Here is a 21,573-nt window from a genome sequence, read left to right as displayed (position 1 = left end):
CATTAACCTAATTAATTTACCTTAATTGGAGAACGGTATTAGCCTAAACAGTCCCACTTAAATCATAGAGAAGCCACGGCCAAGCTCTTCAAACTGCCGCCTGTCCCCATTCACCCTCCTGCAGATGGTGAACACAGCTGAGCTGAGCGCGTCCGGGCTGCACCTTGGCACAACAGTCCTCCCCTCTTTGCAGGGCTTGTTTTCTGCTCTGAAGGGAAACACCTGCACGTCTCTAAGCGAGATCAGCTCAGAGCAAAGGGAAAAATCTCAGCTTAGAAGTTACGGGCTCCCCCACCGAGCCACAACCCAAACCTGGTGGGAGGACTCCCTCTGGAGCTGGGTGCTCCAGCAAATCAGAGGTCCTGAGGGACCTAGGCCAAGCTGGCCAGGTTCACAAAGCGCTTTGCTCACACCCCAGCTGGCACCCCTGCCCGCTCCACCAGTGGAGGGAGGGTTTGCACAAGGAGTTTCGGAAGCCACAGAGGTGAGCAGCCCACATTGATGAACGCCAGAGGCAGCAACAGGACACAGTGGCTACAGCACAGAGTAGCCCTCAGAAGACCACAGCTCAGCTCTTGTTTCCTTGGTTTCTGCTGGTGGCTTCCATGGTGGTCTCCAGCAAACCCTGCTCCTATGCCAGGGTCTGGCATCTAAATAAGGCCAACATCCATAGCCTCCTTTGGCAGCTGCGCTGGTGACTACAACTGAAAAGCACCCCAATAAGATCTCCAGGAATACCCCTAGCCTGTTTTCTTTCAGCTTCAGAGTTGCCTCCGTATCAGGGTTTATCATCATGTTTTACCACAAAAACTTCCCTGCTTTGTTGTTAACAAGCTTGACCTGGCAGAAGCCTACAGATGATTGGGTTTGTGGAGCCATAGCAGCCACCGTGCTTTTGAAAGGCATCTAGGGGCCCAAAGGTGGGTGAGCTGAGCGATGGGGCTGTTTTGGAAGAAACATCACAGAAAAAGTCAACTCTGTATGGGAGGTATGAAAGCAAAGGGCTTGGGGGAGACAGCAAGTCCACCCTCAGAAAATGGGCCAAGGCCAATTAACAATGAGCTGCAGCTGACAGAGAAGGGAGGATTTCACGATAAGAGAGATGGCAGGAAGCCTAGAGGAGATCAGAGCTTGGAGGGAAAAGCAGAAAAAGCCTCCTGGGAATGAGCCTAAGTAGGCCTGCTAAGGGAATTTAAGCTGGTATCTCTCAGGGGGCCTTGGAAAAGGGGACACAGGTAATAGTCTTGTGAGATGCGGGTTAAGATACAGAGCTACAAGCGTGGAGGAGAGACAGGAATTTGCTCAAGGAGATAGCAAGGGGTGGGGAATGCATGTTCCCAGTGCCTGATGGAGGAAGATCCAGAGAAAGGGATGAGTTAGAGTTACGCTACAGAGGAGCGCGAGTGCTCTGGCTGTAAGCACAAGGGCTGCTGAGAATCCTGGGACAGAGATGTAAGACTTCCATAGGCTAAAATTGTAAGCCAAAGACCAGCTGTGTGGGCACCCACATTTCTGTTTTGAGGGGATTGAGGTCTCCAGCCAGGTCACATCCAAGCAATAGTAGGTCACTCAAAAGCCAAAGCACCAGTAAGGGCTGATACACCATACCAGGGCCAGCCTCAAAGGAGCACTTCTACAAGGAGCTCCTCTTATATGCAAAGAAGCTGGCTTTCATTTTAGAAAAGCCCTTGCTAGTTTGTTTTTAAAACCATTCTCCTGCAGAAGTGGCTGGGGATTTGGCAGGGCCTGGGACTGGCAGTGCTGTGTCACAGCTCGCTCTACTCCACCCCCTCCTAATACCCCTGCCCACAAACACCCAGAAGATGGCAAACACCAGACCCACCAGAGGTGTGAATATAGCAGCTGTTACACTTTATTTCATTGTTGGTTTTTAAATTTTTTTTTATGTTTTCCTTCAGATTCAAAAAGAGAAGACAGAGAAAAGTTACAAAAGTACTAAAAGGCAACGATATTGGCAGGACATCCCTGTTCCCCGCTCCCACCCGGGGGAAGGCAGGCTGCCGCACCCAGGGGCTGGCAGAAACGTATTTCTGGGGCCAAACACCTCAGCAGCTCTCGCTGAGCAAAGCCTGGGGGTGCGGGGCCACACGGGGGCTCCTGCCCCAGCCATCTGGACGGGGAATGTGCCTCTTCAGAAAGGTACCAGGCTACGGCTGTCCCTTCTCCTGAGCACAGGAGTTTGGTACAAAGGGGCGACACTTCCTGTCCTGCACTGGTCAGCTCCATCTGGCAGCAGTTACAAGGCTAAGGTGTGCCATCAAAACCAGGTAAGTAGAGTCTCTAAAGGGGCAGGAGGATTCAGCCTCTGTAGGAAGAAGGGACTTCTCTGCCAGAGGCACCTCACCAGCAAGCCCAAGCAACCCCTTGGAGGTGGTGCTGGTGCAGGGGGTGGCCCAGCCGTGATGGCTTGGAGCAGAGCTGGGGCAGCATCAGGACAGATGTCCCCTCACCGCCTTGCCCAGCTGCTCTGTCCACCTGCATGAAAGGAGGTTGGGGAGGGAGGAGGGCAGGGGTGGGGGATTCAGGTCCCCAGGCCTAGACAGCCTTTGGGCTTTTCCCAAGGCTCTCAATGAAAGGCCCAGAAAGCATCAGTGAATGCTGGTTCACTGTGTGGCCTCCTACTGGCAGCTGGATTGACCAGTGGTCTCATCCAAAGAGCAGCATCAAAGACCTCCACAACGGAGCAGATTTAAAACCAAAAAATTATTTTATATTACTCCCAGTTGCTCCCCTTGATCCAGACAAGAGTAAACTACTCGCTCCCCCTTGCAATCAGAGACAGGCTCAAGGTGGGGAACACCTTGACGAAGAGGTTATTTTCTCCACCAGGAGCAGCAAGAGGAAATGGGGTTACTCTGCCACATCAAGAGAGGCGAGAGCTTGTCCCATTAGCTGTTGCCTTGTAGCACAAAATTCATACATGCCTCAAGACCAGATCCCAATCAAACTCAGGTGGTAGCTAGGCCTAGCATGGTCCTAACTGTCTTAGGATTGTCTATGGAAAAAATGTCCTACAGCTTCACCCAAACTCCCCTTCTGTTTCTTCTACCAACAGGTGGCCATAAAACAGAGACTTCTTTCTCCCACTCCATGCTACATCTGGGAATACTTGTTCCACTGCTACAAAAGGGAGGGTCTACAAGAATTTAATAGGTAGCATAACAGGGGAATGGAAAGCTGCTGGACACAGATTTCGCTGAGTTTGGTGATGCCAGTTACCTTCATCATCATATCAGAGCAGCAGGGTACTGGGTCACTGCTATGGAGAAGCACTGCATATCCCAGAACACAGACAGCCTCAGCAGAGAGGAGAGCCAAGAGCACAGTCACCCCCAAGTTCTTCTCTCTGATGATGCTGAGGGGACTGAAGTGGGCACTGCATTTTCTACAAGTGGGAGGCTCACACCTCCCATCTCAATCCCAATTTAGATAATATCACTGAGTTGCCACCTGGAACATGCAGCTAGATGTTACCCCCTCCCACCTCTCTCTCCTAGGGTCTACCACTCAAGATAGCTTGAAGTGAATGCAATTACAATAATCTCAGAGAAGATCTTCTTGCTTTGCAGGCAGCCCTGCACAGCCTCCTTCTCCAATCCTGAGCTTGCTTCTCAGTGGAAGAAGGGTCAGGTCTATAGCAAAGCACTGTAGACCCAGGTACTCTTGGGAAACTGACTGAACTTGGTTTTGCACCCTGATCACTCATCCCTGCTGCCACGTAGGCCATAACAGCCACTGAACCCCTTCAGCTACTGCCATCTCTGTGCTTGACACTGCCTTGGTGGCTGCCCTTGAGTTTGTGGACCTGACTATTTTGTTTTGCCCTGAAAAACAAAAATCTCTTCCTTTGCCATTATTCAGATATGGTGATGGTATGAAAACAGGCACTGCTGCAAAGCCATATGCTTCCTGCTGCCAGAGAGGCTGTATTGCAAAGATGTGTCATTGTCCCCTTCTTCTCCCACCCATCCCCTTGGGTATCACCACCTCCCCTTCTCCCTGCCAGGCAGGTGGTTGGTTGATAGTTCCTGAGGTTTTTGGAGAAACTCCTTCAGTAGGCACATGACGGTTCTTCCACTGGAGCTATCGGGCTCAGCGGCTTCAAGGTGCTGAGGGAACGGAAGGCAAAGGTGGATGGATCATACACAAAGTGGGGCGGCGGGCGGCCTCCATTGATGCTCTGCAGGGGAATAAAGAGGGACGAAGTCAGTGCTCATATAAGCTGCAAACGGTGATGTTCTCGCCACAAGTGCGTCATGTCCCTCTCTTGGTACAATTACACCTCCTTGAATCGATGGTCATGCTTGTACTTGCAGTAAATGGCACTAACATAAGCAGCGAAGCACTCTGCTCATGACCTTGCTCCTACCCTTCAAGAAAAAAGCATGCACACCTCCCCTACAGCACTGAAGTTCCTGGGATCCACATAACCAGAACCCGTGGCGCCTGTAGCCATTAAGTGAAACAGCATATCCATGATGCATTTAGAGTTCCAGAATCAGAACATCATCATTGCCAGAAGGTATCACATGGAAAAGCTAAATTCAGATTCAATTGGCCTTGAAGGAGGATCTACTACACCTTTAGAGCAGGGAGATAAACCAAGTCATCTCCGAAGACTCATTCTTCAGCCCTATTTTGCAACAGTTCTCCAGTAAGGAATTATGAATCACCCTTTCTTAATCTATAAACTTCCAGACACACTGAAACTCTCCAGAGTTTTGGCTCCAGACTCCACAGATCAATGTTTTCTTTCTTTATGCAAGCAAAAGCACCAGTGGGGCAGCTGCTTCACCGACACTCTTTGGCCAGGTGAGGAGGTCTCCCTACTCTATGGGCCAGCAGAGTGTTTAATCATGATCCTGCAGAGTGCATTCGCCAGGGATATGCATGAGCTACAGAGTGCCATATGCTGGGAAGTTCAGCAGCTCAGAAACTCATGAAAATGTCCCCTACCCTCTTCTCACTCCCATCACTTCTGGGTAGGGCTTCACCATTGTTTTCATGGAGGTTAGAAAAATCCCAGTGAGAGGAGATATGGCCTGGGCTCTGGTGTTATGTGCCTCCCTGCTGCCTCTTCTAGGCCTTTCCTAGCAAGACCCAAGGTTTCCCTTGCTCATCCTGCACTAAGGGACTGTTCTTCAAAGAATTAGGCTTTTTAGGAACTATTACCAGCTCTGCTGTCTCCAGTTACAGAGGTTCATTTCGGCACTTCAAAGTCAGGTCTATCAGACAGCTGCAACCACATAATGGCAGGGCAAGGTGATGTTTTGATTCCACCTGCCTCTATCCTGGCTGGGTTTTAACTTGTCATCACAGGACAAACACACACAACTTTTCCCAGAAAGCTGCTCAAATGGTCAGGTTCACCCAAACAGTCACACCAAATTAGAGAGCGCTACGGAGGTGTCCAAGCCAGGCCCTGGGTGCTGCAGTCACTGCAGCAGGATCTGGAAGCCTCTGCCTCCAGGATCTCGGTCACAGCTTGGCCCCATGGGGCAGCCTTCATGTCAGAAAGGGCCTCTTTAAAAGCCAGTGTGGGCAGTATGTTCCTGCCTAGTTGGTACCTCCTTTGCAAATTAAGATGGGCACTTGAGAATGGAAAATGCCAACATGGTGCTTGGCATCAGCTGTGCCTGGAGTTTCAGCCAGCAAATCATGCCCTGCTACATCCCCCTGACACCTTGGCCAGCAGCATAAGAAACAAGAGAGGCAGATTTAAGGGCCTTTACTCAATAGCCACCTGCTGTGGGGTTATATATGGTGTGTGCTCTGGCAAGCCTCAGAGCTGGAGGGTAACATAGCAACCCCTATTCAAAGCTAAGGGGCAGAATAAATCAGCACATTTGTCCTTCTCCAGAGCAGAGAAGGTCCCCTGCCAGTGCCAAGAGGGAACAGGAACAAAGAACCTGGCAATCCCCTCCATTTTGAAATGCCAGACAGGATTAGGGAAGGCAGCTGAATCAGTTCATTTCTGGCGGACGGCAGATGGAGGAGAGGCTGGGGAAAGACGGGTCCAGAGGACAGACGTAAGTCATCCACAAAACTCACCAGGCTTTGGGTGGGAAGGCGCCCTGGGGTTTCACTCTGGGTCTTCTTCTGGGGCCAATGTGTGGGGCAGAGAGCCTTCCCAGGGCACCATGAGGGAGATGAACACAGGACAAGGGCTGAGGTGAAGGACAAGGCTGTGAGAAAACACAGGAGGATGCAGAGATTCACGGGTGGTCAGGCGGCAGCAAGTAAGCCCAAAACTGAACTGAATCCTGCCTCTTCATCATGGGACCTCTCAAGCAGCCAAAAGACAACGGCTGGCTTCCAACAGCACAGCCACCACAAGGGCAGTGAGAGGAGATATGGCCTGGGCTCTGGTGTTATGTGCCTCCCTGCTGCCTCTTCTAGGCCTTTCCTAGCAAGATCCAAGGTTTCCCTTGCTCATCCTGCACTAAGGGACTGTTCTTCAAAGAATTAGGCTTTTTAGGAACTATTACCAGCTCTGTCCAACTGTAGGCAGTAACAGGAGAGACAGCAATGCAACCGCCCTCATTCATGGCAACACCCTGACCAGTCTGCAGTCATTTATAACCCTGAGCAGTACGGGTCTGTCTTGCACCCACTCCATGACTGACAGGGCAGCACCTCTGCTAGGGACCTTGCTGTAGGTCCCTAGCACTGTCACCAAATCACTCCACTCTCTCCTTGCAGAAAAGCATGTTTTCTTTGGAGCTTGTATCCTGCTCTAGGGATGACCAGGCCTGATCTGGCTTAGTGCACGACACCATTTGGGATCACAGCATGTGGTGGTCTGGCTCTGATGAGTAGCACAAGGCAAAGCTCTGTAGATGTATCCCCAGAAAGAAGACGGATAGGGCTAGCTGCCAGAGAGGGCAACACATTCCTCCCACTCTGTCATTTGGGCCAGCTGCCTCCCTGTAGTCTGGGCAAGTGTCCTAGCCAGCATGCCCTTCCCCCTGGGCACCCAGCACCAGCCTGTGATGCCCGGGACGTCGCTTGGACTACAGAAGGCAGTTAAGAGTTGCTGCTGCTGCGGCAGGCCCCCACGGAGCTTGCCATAAACCTGCCTGACAGCCCATGCTGAGCAACCCCAGGCCAGCTCCTGCAGAGGCTCCTCGGAGCGCAAACACTCCACGCTTGACATTAAAGGCTGGTGCGTTCACTCTAATGGCATTTGGGCAGCTGGGTAGCTCGCACAAAATGGAGCCTAATATGGGCCCTGCGCTAATGGCAATCATTAACCAGAGCCCTCGATTTGTTAAGCAATGTATTTACACAGCTGGAGAAGGGCCTGAGATACAAGGCTTGGGTGCCGGCAGGAGGGCGCACACGCTCAGATGCACACTGTCACACACACCCCCGCTCGCTTGCACACGTTCACCTGCTCTCACATACCTCGGGTTCTCCCTCGCACACATGCGCTTCACTTGTGCACACCCCTCCGTGCACACACAGACCTCCTCCTGACTTGGAAATCACAAAGAGAGCTGTCCAAATCTTGTCTGCTCACATCATAACTCAACCCAAGCAGGGCCTGGACTCCACCACCACCCAGGGGACAGTCCAAGGGAGCACTGCTCATCACTTGCTTATAAAACTGCCTGGAGCAGAAGGTAGTTTCAGTACCTGCAGACACCCGTGCTGCCTCACTGCACGCCTCATTTGAGTGAGATGAGCTCCTAAGGGAGCTGGCTTGTGTCACACATTTCAAGCAACTATGCGCAGACCACCTGGGTCACACACGCTTGTCAACACGCAGACACATGCTTCTTCCCTCACATACACACGCCTACATACACACTGTTATAAACCTGTACTGTAGTCACCGATTGCATTATCACCTTGCAATACAGGTGGTAAATAAGCAACCAGGTTTGAAACACATCCGAAACACATTATCAAAGCAGCACACCTAAAGATGGTACAGACAGGGACTGGATGCAGGTGCCTTAGAGAAGACCACTGAGATTAAACACCACAGAAGAAATGCAGAATTTCAATCTTATTGGCAGCCCTCAGAAAACAGAGAAACGGGCAACTGCTTCATAAATCATAACATAATTGTACGTTTCAGCAAGGTAAAAGTACATGGGAAGAAGATAAACAGGTAAAGGATGAATCTACTAATACAAACCCACATTCCTCCAAGAAACCCCTCCCTTACTCCTATTAAGTCTGTGACAATATCCCAAACGCAGATTGTGAAATAACTTAGTTTTGGACTCATGATCCCACAGAAGCACGGTTCTCATCTTGAGACAAAGCAAAAGCAAGCCCAGCTCCAAGCGTGCTTTCAGCTGTGGGAATGACAATCCCCACAGGAGGGGGGAAACGAAGTTACCTAACACGACGACATCTTAGAAGGGAGTGGTGTGCTAGGGGTGATACAAAACTAAGCCCTGCTTAATACTCTTTGGTCCTCTTTCATAAGAGCTGTAGTATCCTGGTGGGATTCAAAATCAGATCAGCTTGTGCACTCTGCCAACCCGTCCCCTACTCAGGGCCAATCCAGCACAGGAGTCCCTTCATTCCTACCCTCGGGCCCCGGCAGTTGGGAAATGCTGCTGAGCTCCATTTAAAGGATGCTGCTTTCCAGTGGTGGACACCTCTCAGTGGTGGTTGAATGATCCCTTTGCAATCTGTAGACTCACTTGTTAAAAGTCCTTTGGGATGAAAGGCACCATGTAATTGCAAGTTGTAAAGGCGCATCCGATTCCCACCACCACTCTGTGTAGAAAGGAATAAATCCCCAGAAGAGCCTTGGCAAAGAGGGATGTCTGCCTGTGATGCTGCCTGTTAGTGAGACAGCTGCCCTGCCCAGGAGTGGACAGAGCCAGAAGTAGACAGATATTCAGGCAGGCCACAGAGGGAGTAAAGACTGTCAGACTCCAAAGTGGAACATTTACAGGTACACTGCTTTAATTCCACTTTGTCCTCCTTCCTCTCACCCCTGCCAGGTGGTTAGAAAAGAAACTGATGACACTTCAACTTTGATGTGTGAAACCATCAGCTGTGAGCAAGGGAAGGGGACCCTCATGCCTGCTCCTCGCTACATCTGTAATTCCAGACACAGTCCTGACCAAGCCACTTCCCATCATCTGTGCCTCAGTTTCTCCTGTGCATAATACATACACCACTGTCAGGCAGCCAGGACGAACTAATTGACATCTGGGTGTTGCGACCTTCTGAGGAGAGGTGATTTCCTTTCAATTACTGTCTCGCTTCAGGCAGTTTTCAAGAAATAGTTGCTGACAAGCAAGACCAGCTCCTCCAGTGGGGCAGCAATTCACATTTAACTGCTTCTTCATTAACTCCAATAGAGCCTCAACAATTTATTCCAGTCACAGACCTGGAACAGCTCAAAGAATAACTTTTCAAAGGCAAACCCCTTCCCTCCTAGAAGTCTCTCCTCCACCCCCAGTTTCACATGCAGTTTAATTTCAGGGGATAGCTAAAAGATAGACCATGACAGAACTTCATTTTAAGAACTCTTCTCTTCCAAGAAAAGGAGAGGTAAACTCCAAATGCTGTTCTGACAAGAAAAACAAAACTTTGCAGTTAGCCCCATTTTCCCATGCTCTCCATTATCGTTCCCTAAAAGGCTGAAAGGCCTGTCTTCACCCACCAGCATAAGCCTACCTAACACCTACTTCCTTCTATGCAACCACATTGCAAAGAGCAGTTCAATAGTTTACAAACACATCCTTCTTCCTCTTAGAAAGGAAAAAAAAAATTCAAAATCTATCAAACATTTGCAAATGTGTGTGCAGAGTTGTCGGATGGCAACTACCAGACTTCGAGAAGTGCCACCAGACAGACAACACTGAACTTTTTTGGAAGGTACTTCAAAGGGTCTAGCAAATGCTTGCTGGTCACTTGCCCAAAAGCAGAAATAGGCCAATTTCAGCTATGGGTCCTTGCTGGCACCAGCATGATAAGCCTTTCTTCTCCTCTCTCTCACACGTCTTTGATACATGTCTCTGAGAAAGCTGCCTGCAAGCTTTGATTTTGCCCTTCTGACAATCTGAAGGAAGGAGGCTGCACGATGAAAAGGGACAGATTGCCAGTGCTCCCTGGTCAACTTGGGGAACTCACCACTCCAGAGAAGATCATGCTCTGAAGGCCACAAAAACCTCTCAGGAACAAGTCAATGAACCCACATCCCCCTACTAGTGAGCTCTGTCTTGGCCCCACTTTCTCTCCTCCTGATACAAAATGGCCTGTGCTTCCCTGCACACACCACAGGGTCTTTGTGTGCCTGAGTGGGAGTAGGAGAGGACACAAGATGAGCTCCAAGTGAGCACACACTCAGGCAAGACACAACCTGGCCCTAAAACTCTCAACTACATCCAAGTAGAGTCCTTAGCAGTTTTGGTCTGTGCACAAGCGACACTACCGTGTCGTCTCCTTCCTCCCCACATTCCCCTTTCCAGCCCTGCCTGTATGGCAGGAACATCCTCCCTCCAGAGGGATCACAGCTGGTTGCCCTCAAAGTCCCTTCGGGGCAGGAACCCCAGGTACCATGCTTCTCACACAGCCGGCGCGTGGTGCGTACTTGGGCATGTGCAGCTTCCAGTTTGCATGACGCCAGGGCAACCCGATTCCCTCTGGCCAGACAGGCTGGCACAGAGCAACACGCTGCTTTCAACTTTAAGGGAACCCAAATTAAAACTGCAAAGTGAGTATTAATTACCCTGGCATGAGCAGGCTGCGAACGCATGCTGACACAGTGAGCTTGCCTCTGGACAAACCGCCCCAGCTGTCGAAGCCAAGCACAGGAAGTGGGTGTATTATGGGAGAGGTGTGTGGGAAAAGAGGATTACAGCTCTGGGGACTGGGAGAGGGAACGGGTGCCAGGTTCCCACAGCCACGCGAACAAAGGGGAGCAGAGCAACTCCAGTGGGCCTGGATGCAGTGGTAAAAGACGTGCCTGATCTGCCATCTTGGACTTGAAGCTCTGGGAGGAAACAGTGGCAGAGTTGCTGTGATATTCTGCCATCCTCAACCCCTCTCTCTGTGCTGCATCACTCAGATGTGACCCAAAAGTCACCAATCTTGTCCCCCTCTCTGTGAAACACGCCTTGCCATTTCCCAGCCCCCTTGAACCACAGTGCCACCAGCTACAGCCCCCATCGATACACTGGGCTGTACCTCAGTCCTAACCTCCTTTCTACCCTTCCCCACCTTCCCATTCTTAAACCAGACCCACAACCCATATCAGAACACAAAGGAAGGATAGCGCTGAAAACAGGACGTCAGCCTCCTGACTCACCAGCCACTCGCTACTTTTGTGGTGTTGTCTGGACTACAGACTCACAGTTATTCCACAATGTCTATTCTGCAAGCACTTACATGATTTAACGGGTAATGGCAGGAATATGTGAAAAGTACATGTATACATGGCAGGAATTTATGAAAAGTGGGGAGCAATAAAATTTATTTTCTTAAGGAAGCAGAATAGAGAGACATGACAGTCTGTCTTTTGGCTGCTATAGACAGGCTGAAGACTGGCTAGCCTTTGTCATGAAATCCAATAAAAGCAATGCTAAATAAAACAATGTCTGGAGCCAGATGTTTGGGATAGTTTTTAACAGACAGAGGCACTCCCACCTTGGCTATACTGGATCCTTCCCCACACTGAGGAAACTCTGGACAAAGTAATTTGTCAGGAATTATTCAGCCCAAAGGCTGGCGTTCTCCAGGGCCAGCCATCAGCACACAGAGACCTTCAGCAGGTGGCTCAGTGGCTGGGTTGGGAGGAGCACAGGGAGAGCTGGTTTCCCCAACAAGCAAGTGGGTATTAGTGCTCACACATAGCACAGGACTTTCTCCATTTCGCTCAGCAGAGGTGTGCCCGTCAACAGGAGATAAGAGAGAACTCCTAGGGAACTGGAGTGCTAAAATCTCCATGATGGGCCTCCGCCCAGCAAGTAACCCAAGAACGCAACTAGCCAGGAAGGTTGGTCTCTCCTGTCGCTTCTAAAGGGCAGGTTCCGGTTTAGGCACTTAGTCACATACTACAGACAACCAGGAGGGTTTGTCAGATGGTTTGGGATCTCTGCTGCCTGAGCTGTCACAGTTGTTTAGACTGCATGATATGGTATGAGTAAGGACACAGCTCAAGGAATGTGGTTTGAAGATCAAAGCCCAGATTTCAGTTCTCCTCACACTGTCTCTCTTCAGGCAAGTCACATTCTCCGATGGTTTCTCAGTTTAACTCACTCTGAAATTGCAATCATGGTATTTATTTGCCTCTGGGATGCTATATTTAGCAATGCTTCCAAAGCACCTTGGGAGTCTGCGATGGAAAGGGCAACATGTGTGTGTGTGTATATATGCATGTACAGACATACAAAGAGTCTCCTGATTTCTTAGAAATCTTTACTTCATGCTGTGCAGCCAGAACCAGAGGTTTGCACCAATACTGCTCTGTCACCCAGTAAGCTTTGCATTTGTGAATAGCTCAGGCATCTGCCAAGAAGGTCAGGCCAGCGTATCTCCTGCACAGTTCCAAACTGAAAAGGTCCCTTGTTTTAGGAGAAGAAAACCTAGCATGTTTCTGCAGTGGCTTTTTAGGATGCAGATGCAAGAGATAAGAGACAGGAAAGTCATTCCAGGCATCTGGCCCCTGTTCAAGCAGAAGGTGTTCTCAACATTGATAAGATCAAGGCAAGAGCACAAGAGGTTCATGTTCCGATTTAAAATTCTTATTTTTAAGTAGCAGAAAACATCTCTCTGATGAGCCAGGTTATCAGATTGGCCTTGAAATCCTTACTGCCTTCTCCGCCTGTCCCAACAAGAGCTCTTGAGATACCCAGGGGCTTGCCAGTTGTGTCTTCTACCCACCTACTGCTGCTGAGATAAGCCCAGCTCCACCGATTCCATTCAGAGACTACATGTAGGAGTTTGTGAAGGAAAAACAAGAACAAGACTAGATGTCAGACTTGTAATCCTCATCCCAAGAGGGCCTGGAGAACTGAAGGCTTGTGGTATTATAGAAAGACTCTGGAAGATGGGTCTCTGCATTCAGAGCTGGCTACAGCTGACCAAACAGCCTCCCTGTGCAACACCCATGTAGGCCCATGCCTACCCCTCACCTTGCACTGACATGTGCTATGCTACATGTATCTTATGTACTAATTCATATTTCATATGCACACTGTCACCTCTAATTTATATCTGCTTGCCTGCCCGCAGGGACTGATCCTCCTGTTCCATTATCCTTTACTGGGGTCGGGGGGGAAAAGAAGCGAGATTTTTTTAGTATTATTTTCACTATAGGCCCTGACCTCTCACATCTGCGATTCCTGAAAACATTTCAAACATGACTGAGCTGCTGCACATTTGGGAAGTTTATTAATCTCTCTGCCTTAAGCTGTCCAGGTTCTTAAACTTGTCATATCACTGTCTCATCATCCTGCTTAAGAAGAACTGCTGAGCGAGTGGAAAGGCTGTAGCCTAACACCGCCTGAGCTGGCCCACGGGAAGCTTAAGTACAAGCAACAATGACAAGGTGACACCTTAGTTTTAAAACAGCACGTGGAAAAGCAAAACCCAACGTAGGTCATGCACTTGAGAAAAATTCCCAAGGACCAGGGCTGAAACTGTGTTTCAGCATCAGAGGGTAAAGACACTGCCCCTCCATCTCACCTTCCCACGAAAGACTCTTCCAGCAGAAGAGGGAGGAAAAGCATAACTTGGGTGATGCATGAGAGCACAACAACTTGCGTCCTGACGTGCCAGTAAAGCCCCAAGATGTCAAGGCAACCAATCAGCCATCAGGCAGGTATTTTTAAAAGTGTGCATTATCTCACAACCATATGAGACACAGCAAGAATGGGATAACAATGTTTCACTGGTGTTACTAACCGGTGACTGTTGTCATTGTCCCCACACAGGAGGGAATAAGTATAATCCTTTCTCCTTCAAGATACTCAGCAGCAGGAGAACTAAGGGGAGAAAGCAGGAATCCTTGCTTCAAATCCCTGGCATAAACCATTAGGTAGCCTGCCCGCTCCTCAGATGAGTTCCCTCACTGCATCTCCATCCAGCTGTATGCTGCCTGGATGTCACCACCCACCTCAGCTCAGAAAGGGGACTGCCTGCTCTTGACCTATGCTGAAACAGGGGCACCAGGGCTTCTCAAGGCTACAGCGACACAAGCAAACTGGTTCACATGGTGATGTTTCCTGTTCAGACATGCAGACAGTTGCCTGGTTCCTCCTTTAACAGCTCATCAACCTATTTGCTATGAGAGACCTGACTTCATTTCTTCCACCCTCACCACCATGGCAAAGTCCCAACACTGAACCTGCGTTGGCAAACCCTCAGCAACAGAGAATCAAGCCTCTCACCTTGCCTCTTGCTATCATCCTTACAAAAGGCCACATTCAGTAGGGCCTTAGAATAGCCCTCCCAAGTGAACTAAGGTCCCTAGTGTACTCCGACGCCATTACTGAATGCTGGGCAAGAGCCAGAAAATCACAGAATAGTTGAGGTTGGCAGGCACCTCTAGAGATAGACAAGTTAAACTCCCCTCCTCAGAGCAGGGTCAGCAGGAGCACGCTGTCCAAGCCCATGTCCTGGCATGCTTTGAATATCCCCACAGACAGAGATTCCACAATTTCTCTGGGCAACATGAATTTCCTGTGTTTCAACTTGTGCCCACTACCTCTTGTTCTGCTGCTGGGCAACACTGAGAAGGAACCCCATGCCAAGCACGTCTTACTGGCTGGACTGAGGTTTCCTTTTATATGATGAGAGCACAGCATCATCCTTCAGAGGTATTGACCCCTCTGTGCTTCCAGAGCTGAGGCACACTGGCAAGGTATTCTGCCAGGGACTTGCTGCCTCCTTCCTAAGCTGGGTACACAAAAGTGGGTACTCACAACCACTTGAAAAATGGAAGCAAAAATGCTCCTTTATGTAACAGCTCTGCCACTACAACAGACCAACAAGAGACTGGGAAGTAGCATACACTATTGTCATGGAAACCACATGCCCCAGGTAGAGATGCACTGTCCCAACTTGGCAAGATGGGGCAGAGAAGCGTGGATTCTGTGCCATCTGTCAGAATGGTGCGCTCTCAGTTTCTGCTGTTTATTTTAGTGTGAGCTGACTTGAGCTCAGTCAGGAGCAAAGGGATAATTCTGCCTTTCAGATTCTCCAGGGACACAAGAGTAAGCTCCAATAATGAGCTCAAGGTGTCAAGAGGAAACCATCCCACTGAGGTGTTGCTGAAACCCCAGAGACTGGAGGACTGCCACCAAGCAACACTGGAAATAGCTACAGTTCAGGGACACCAAAAAAAAAAAAAAAAAAAAGCAAAAGCACATGGGGCAGGGATAAAGGAAGGTGATAAATTGCACTAAAATATTGTGGCAGGATTATACTGTCGGTAGGTCTGAAGGACAAGCACAGTCTGGGGAGAGCTCACAGGGCACAGGAGGAGACAGCTCCACTGAAAACAATCCAGGCAGGAACACAAGAGAATACATAACGGATCAGGATTAATTGTGCAATCAGAAGTACCAGGTCACCGGGGGACTGCTGGAAGGCAGGACTGAAATGCCCAGGCAGAAGGCATATGAGTTGGAAATATACCATCCAGCTCTGCACAAGGCTCTAGCCAGCCCTACCTGCTCCTTCTCCTCTCAAATACCAAATTCACCCACAAAGCACTGATGAGTAGGGGCACCCAACAGCACGCCCATAAACAGTAGCACTGCTAAGTACACAAAGGCATCTGTCCCATTTCCTTCTGGGCAAGGTGTAAACCCTGAAGGATCCTGGTCTGCCAGTCATCCCTCTTGCAAGGCTACAGTTATTGCAGTGAAAGTAGTAGTTTTATCACAAAGGATGTTTTCTCCACCCTGACCTGTTTTTGCCTGTGTATTGCAAACATGTGGAAGATCATATTGGGGCTCAGGGGACTGAGGCACTTGTTTTAGCTGTAATGTTCAAGGTCACAAACTCATCTCCCACAGCACCACACAGAACTGACCAGAAGAGAACCAAGGTACCCACAAAGGAGACAGGGCTTGGCTGAAGAGTCAGGGAATGGAGTACTAGAGACAGACTCAAAAACTACAAGCAGGAGAGTTGAGCAAACCTAGCCCTGCTAGGCTTCTGTGCGCTCAAGAACAGGAGATGCTCAGACACTGCAATGTCATCCCAGCTGCAAGGCCATCAGAGCAATCTAGCTTACCTGCCACCATCCAGTCCAGCATCCCATACAGTTCTGCAGACATCAGTGCAGCATGCAGTTAGTCTGTTTTCCATGCTATATCACCCCTGCCAAACACCACTTGTTACCTCAGATCAGCACTTCCCTTGTTCAAGAAGGATCCAAATGACATCCTACAGGACAGCTATGCTTAACTGTATCAGGTCATAGCAGGGGATGTAGACTTCCACTGCAAGGAAGCTTTGAACGCAGTCTCCAAAATGGAAAAGCCGATGTGCCTCCTCTGCACCCAACCTAAATTGGAACTACAGTCTATTTTCCAGACTAGCAATTTTTGTTATGCAGCTGATCAAGTGATTGGAAACCTCTGGAAATGATCTCTAGGTGTAGATGTGCAAAGAGAATCACCACATTTAGACATATGTGGAAAGATAAAGGAACTGCACCAGAAAATGACAACTTACATGAATTTTAATAACTCTAGTCTTCGCTCCACAGTTCTTCTTGAGCAGCATCTTCTGAAAGAGAAATAGAATCCAGGGATTAGTAGCAGTAGCACAAGGGAACAGAGAGGGAGGTTGTAGGGAGTTTCTCTACATCAACATTTAATTAGCAAACAAGACAGATGGATAGTTAAGTGAGACATGAAAGACTAACAACTACCAGAGGTGGCCATCAAGTAATCAACCTAATCTGAGACTCTCACCCAGCCTGCATAGAGTCCTTTGGCAGTGGCTGATAACTTGGCTTTCAAAAGGAAGTATAATAAATGGCACAGAGAAAGAGATGGAACAACTGCCTAAAAGGAAGTTTCTTCCTAATTTCTGCAAATTAGCCCTTAGACTCTGCCCTGAAGAAGGTGAATTTATCTTTCTTTTATGAAGAAAAAAAAAAGTCTATTTAATGTAAACGTGGATGCTCCCATTATTCAACAGTTGTTTTTTAATTCCAAATACATAAACATAATGAAAATAAGGTAAAAAGCACCTGTCTACAGTCCTAAATCCCTTTGCCATGTACTGGAAGACCCATTAAAGTTGTCATAACACATGAACCGCACAACTAGGCAAACAGGATATACTGAAAACACCAATTACTCTGTGCAACTACAGAAATAAACAGGTGAGTTGCAGCTCTATTCCAGTCCTGAGGCAGCGCTTTGAAAGTTGGCAAGTGAATAAAATCATTCTTTCCCCTCAAAAAAATTTCAAAAAAAACACTCAAAGTGGAAAAACAAGGCTTCAAGACAGAACGGTTTTTCCATAAAAAATACTTCAACTACATTTTTCATAGTGAAAAACTTGGTGGTGGAGATGTGTTACAAAAACTTCTCCATCAGTTTTTGAAAGAATAGATTTCCCTAGTGCCTAACTGTTTTCTACCCTTTTCCACTTGGAAAGCTGTGTGAAGTGTGGGAAAACACTCCCTACACACACATGCTTTAACAAAGCAACTGAAGTGCTTTTCAGATTACGTTCTTACCACAGAAGACCTGTGGAAAGATACCCCACCATCTTTAACAATATGGATGGTAAATAGTGAGACCTTTCTACTTCCTCTCTCCTTTTGTTTGTAGTCTTTCTGTTTTTTCCAGTAGAAGACAAGAAAAAAGTGACACAGTAAAAGAAGCCTTGGAAATTCAAAAAGCTTAAAAAATAAAACAACCCAAAATACACAAACAAGCCCACAGAAACTCTGAAGAAAAGAAAAAAAAAAAAAAAAAGAAAAGTGCTCAGGTTAAAGTATGTTTCTCCAGTAGCAAGTACTGCTGTGGTGTGGGGGAAGAAGTCCCCCTCCTCCACCACCTTCTGTTATTCTACACCCCATGAGCACATCTTGCAGTGCCAATCCACACAGCTGCCCAAAATTTAGAGGGAGGGTTGGGGACCCACCCACTATTTCTATGCGCACCGGCCTCTTGGATGTAAAATCCAGCCCTCAGCACTCCCACAGCCTACTTACATGGCAGGAAAAGGGACAGGCACTGCAGCAAGTCTTCAGATTTGTACATGGGTAGTTTGAGGCTTAAGGAAATCAGTATCCAGGAATGCGTGGGGGAGAAGGGAGGTGCTGCAAGGATTTTGAGCTTTTTCTTGCAGGTGAACCCTAATGCTTCGTTATTCATCAAAGGGCTCAGCAGTAGCTGTGCCTGATGCCTCTGCCCCCAGTTCTGACCTGGCAGCACAACCCCAAGGTTTCTGACCTAAAAGGACCCAACAGGTCTTTGGACAAACTAAGTTGAAGGAAACAAAGGGAACTGCTGGACTGAACCAACCCAAATCTGTGCTGTCTGACTAAGGAAGTAATTCTCTAGGAATTCCTATAAAACTACACAGGGCTCCATTCCCAGCCAGGCTGCAAGGCAGTTACTGTAAGGTTTCTATTTACTGTGAGGTTACTGCTTTTCTTAAGACCCCCCACAACCACACAGTGAAAAAGACTGAGGAGGAGGGAGAACTTGGTGGGGCCAACAAACCCCAGGGGTGCAGGGATGGGCAAAGTGAGGAGTTGTGAGGTCTTGCAAAGCTTTAGTCTCTCCATAAGTTTTTCTTCTAAACCGCTGTGAAATGTTTGCTGGTGGGGATGAGGAAGTGTAGCTCAAGAACAGTTCAAGCCACACACCCACTGGTAGGGTAAAACATGTGAGACAAAGCAGGGTCAAGCAATGAAAGTGAAATCAGGACTATGGATTTCGAGCCCCATCCTTTAGGCCAAAAGTGCTGTTACAGTGGGACACACCCTGCTGCATCCCGTTTGACTACAAGCTTTGTGCAAGACTCTCAGCTCCTCCATACTGCTGTAAAGCTGAGCTCTACAGTGGTACTTGGCTGAGCCCCCAAGGATGGAGCTAGGCTATGACACCAAATTCCACAGTGCCTCAGTAGCACCACAGGATTGTCTGCTGAAAGGGGAAAACTATCTAAGCAAACTCTGTCAGCCAGGGAGCAAGTACAACACTTTCCAGTGCAGTTCAGTGGAGTCCACTGCCTAGGGAGATCCCATCCGCAGATCCCCCAATGACTCTATTACGGTGCAGCACAAGATATTCTTTCCCAACTGCAAATTAGCAGAGGCAGCAAGACCTTAAATGTACCCATTCTGACCTTCTATTAAAATGCATAGGGAGGAACAGAGACAACAATTAGGAGAAGATGACAAAGACTGACTGAAAAGTTTGAGCTACCCTGTGGGTGTATGGACAAACAGCCAGAGTCTACCAAAAGAAATTCAAGTGCTCAGCTGTATCCCAAGTCCTACACTTCTGGCAGAAAACAGAGGTGCTCTTTTAGCATTGCTGTTGTGGTGAGTTTCAATCACATGAAGATCTTACCACTAGTTGCACTATTGCTACAGTTCAAAGAGGTTGGTCGCGTTGCGCAGCAAGAACAGGATGCCCTACATAACAACTTAGTTAATATGAACTTAGTAGTAAAATCAAAACATGACATCCCCTCCTCTGCTGACAGTAAAACTGTGCATACGTCTCAGCAGAGGAAGCTCTCTGGAACTGCTGGGTTTTCCTGCTTCTGCTTACACTGGAAGCGGAGCAAGACCACTTGTGATGGTGGTCTTGCTCCACTTTACTGCAAGAGCTTCACTGCAAGAGTCCAAGATTGTCATAATAGACAAAAGAGAGGGAGAGACATAGAGCAAGCCACATGATCCTGCAGCTAAGAAGGAATAAATAGAAGGCTAGTTATCAAATGTTATTCTATTTAATCAAATTGCTTCCATCTCACATGCAGCCACATGCTTTCTGCACCCAGCATAGTAAGGCAACGCTTTACAAAAAGCAAGTGAAGCATCTTTGTATGGTTTTCTATCCTTCAGTTTTCCCTTGCCTTGCCAAACCTGAGCACAGACTTTCAGACAAGGAAGCTAAAATGCAGTGCTGCTTAGCAACAGCCAGGGACTTTCCACAGCAGCCTCTCCTCATCCTCCCTCTGGAGACCTCCACGTCACAGGCCAGCCATGAGATGCAGCAACTCATTAACTCCTATTTACATAGATACTAGGCAGAGCTGAAATAACATTTATTTGGCTACACAACTTGTAGTAGCCTAAAGCCAGGGGGGAAATGGCTTATAAGAAAGGTGACATGTTCAGTTTAGTAACCCCAGGATTATTCCTAACTACTAGGCCAATCTGGAAGTGCCGTTTTACTTCCTCAAGTTATTTTTTGGGAGCTACGACAAGGAGAACAGCAGAGATTTGCCAAAGGTCATGGAGAATGTTAGCAGCCGAGCTGAGAATAAACTTAAGTGTTTGGTTTCTGAGACTCTTTCTTCCACCTGCAGAAAAGGAAATGGAAGAAAAAGAGGCAGCATCTGTGCTCAGCCTCCCTATTTCAATTAAAAAGTCCCTCCTGTTGGTCTCTGAAGGAACTGCTGGCAGCAGAGCTGAATCCTACAGCTTGGGAGCACTATTATTTGCACTAAGGAAAGTTTATTTTATGATCTGCTGTGGTTTCTACTTAAAATGAGGAAATGGCACAACTAAGGAAATGTGGAAAGTCTTTTTCAGGGCACAAGAGTTATGTCTTGCTCTAAAAATAATGCTGAATTGGAACATTTTAGGGTTAAACTCCCAAAAAAACAGAAGAATCACTTCAGCCTATGAACTGTCCCCCCGAGTCTCCCCTCCTGTTACACAAATACCCTCTGCTCATAACCCAGTGACGCTCTCCATCCTGGATCCAGATTCAAAAGAAAGTTGCAGGGGCTGGGAAGGATCACTTAGAGGGTTACATATTTACTGAATGACATGCGGTAATGAACCCCTGAACTGGCACATGTGGCTTTGCTGCACATCACTGCCACATCAAAATACCACACAAACTAGCAGAGATGAACCACCAACCCTCTCGGAGCACTGCCCTTTAGCCCAGCTTTGCTTCAGGAGACACCTCCAATTCAGCAGTAGTTCTCCAAATCCTCTAACACTGACTTGAGCAGTTCTGAACTAACTTAGATGGTAAGTTGAGGCACACAAGCTACTGTATCCAGAACTACTGTCTATAAACTCATCATCCAGATGACTGTAATATGTATTAGCAAAATATAGGTATTCTTAATGCAAGGTCATTCTAAGAATAGTGAAATCCTCAAGAAGGGTGAATTTGTATCACACTACTGTAGTTCAAAAATAAATATTTAAAACTCTGACAGTGAACAGTTTAAAGGCAGGCATCACAGCTTAATTTTCAAGTATTTGAGAGTTTGAACAACCTCTTACATTAGTGTACAATGCGAAATATCAGCTGTATATTAATAAACACCTTTCATCTTACATCTGCTTTTTATACGCACATTTCTATTTTTAGAATGGTTTCATTTTCACTACCTCATAGGACA

The 21,573-nt window shown here is 47.9% G+C and overlaps 1 protein-coding gene across 2 annotated transcripts in view; it reads right to left on the bottom strand.

The window, feature by feature from the left end:
- Positions 1–1,851: 1,851 nt before the first annotated feature.
- LOC106893376 overlaps positions 1,852–21,573 on the bottom strand; it is a 72,413-nt gene continuing 52,691 nt past the window's right edge. The window contains exons 4-5 of one of the 2 annotated variants that reach the window (XM_014951303.1): positions 16,684–16,737; positions 1,852–4,201 (exon numbers count right to left, since the gene is read on the bottom strand). In XM_014951303.1, coding sequence (XP_014806789.1) covers positions 4,073–4,201; positions 16,684–16,737 — 183 coding nt within the window. In that variant the 3' untranslated portion in view covers positions 1,852–4,072. The remainder of the gene's footprint in view (positions 4,202–16,683; positions 16,738–21,573) is intronic. The other variant, XM_014951304.1, reaches the window with a different exon arrangement.

Source organism: Calidris pugnax, unplaced genomic scaffold (assembly GCF_001431845.1).
Source record: "Calidris pugnax isolate Ruff unplaced genomic scaffold, ASM143184v1 scaffold24, whole genome shotgun sequence".
Lineage (NCBI taxonomy): Eukaryota > Metazoa > Chordata > Aves > Charadriiformes > Scolopacidae > Calidris > Calidris pugnax.
This window is presented reverse-complemented; position numbering and strand designations above follow the sequence as displayed.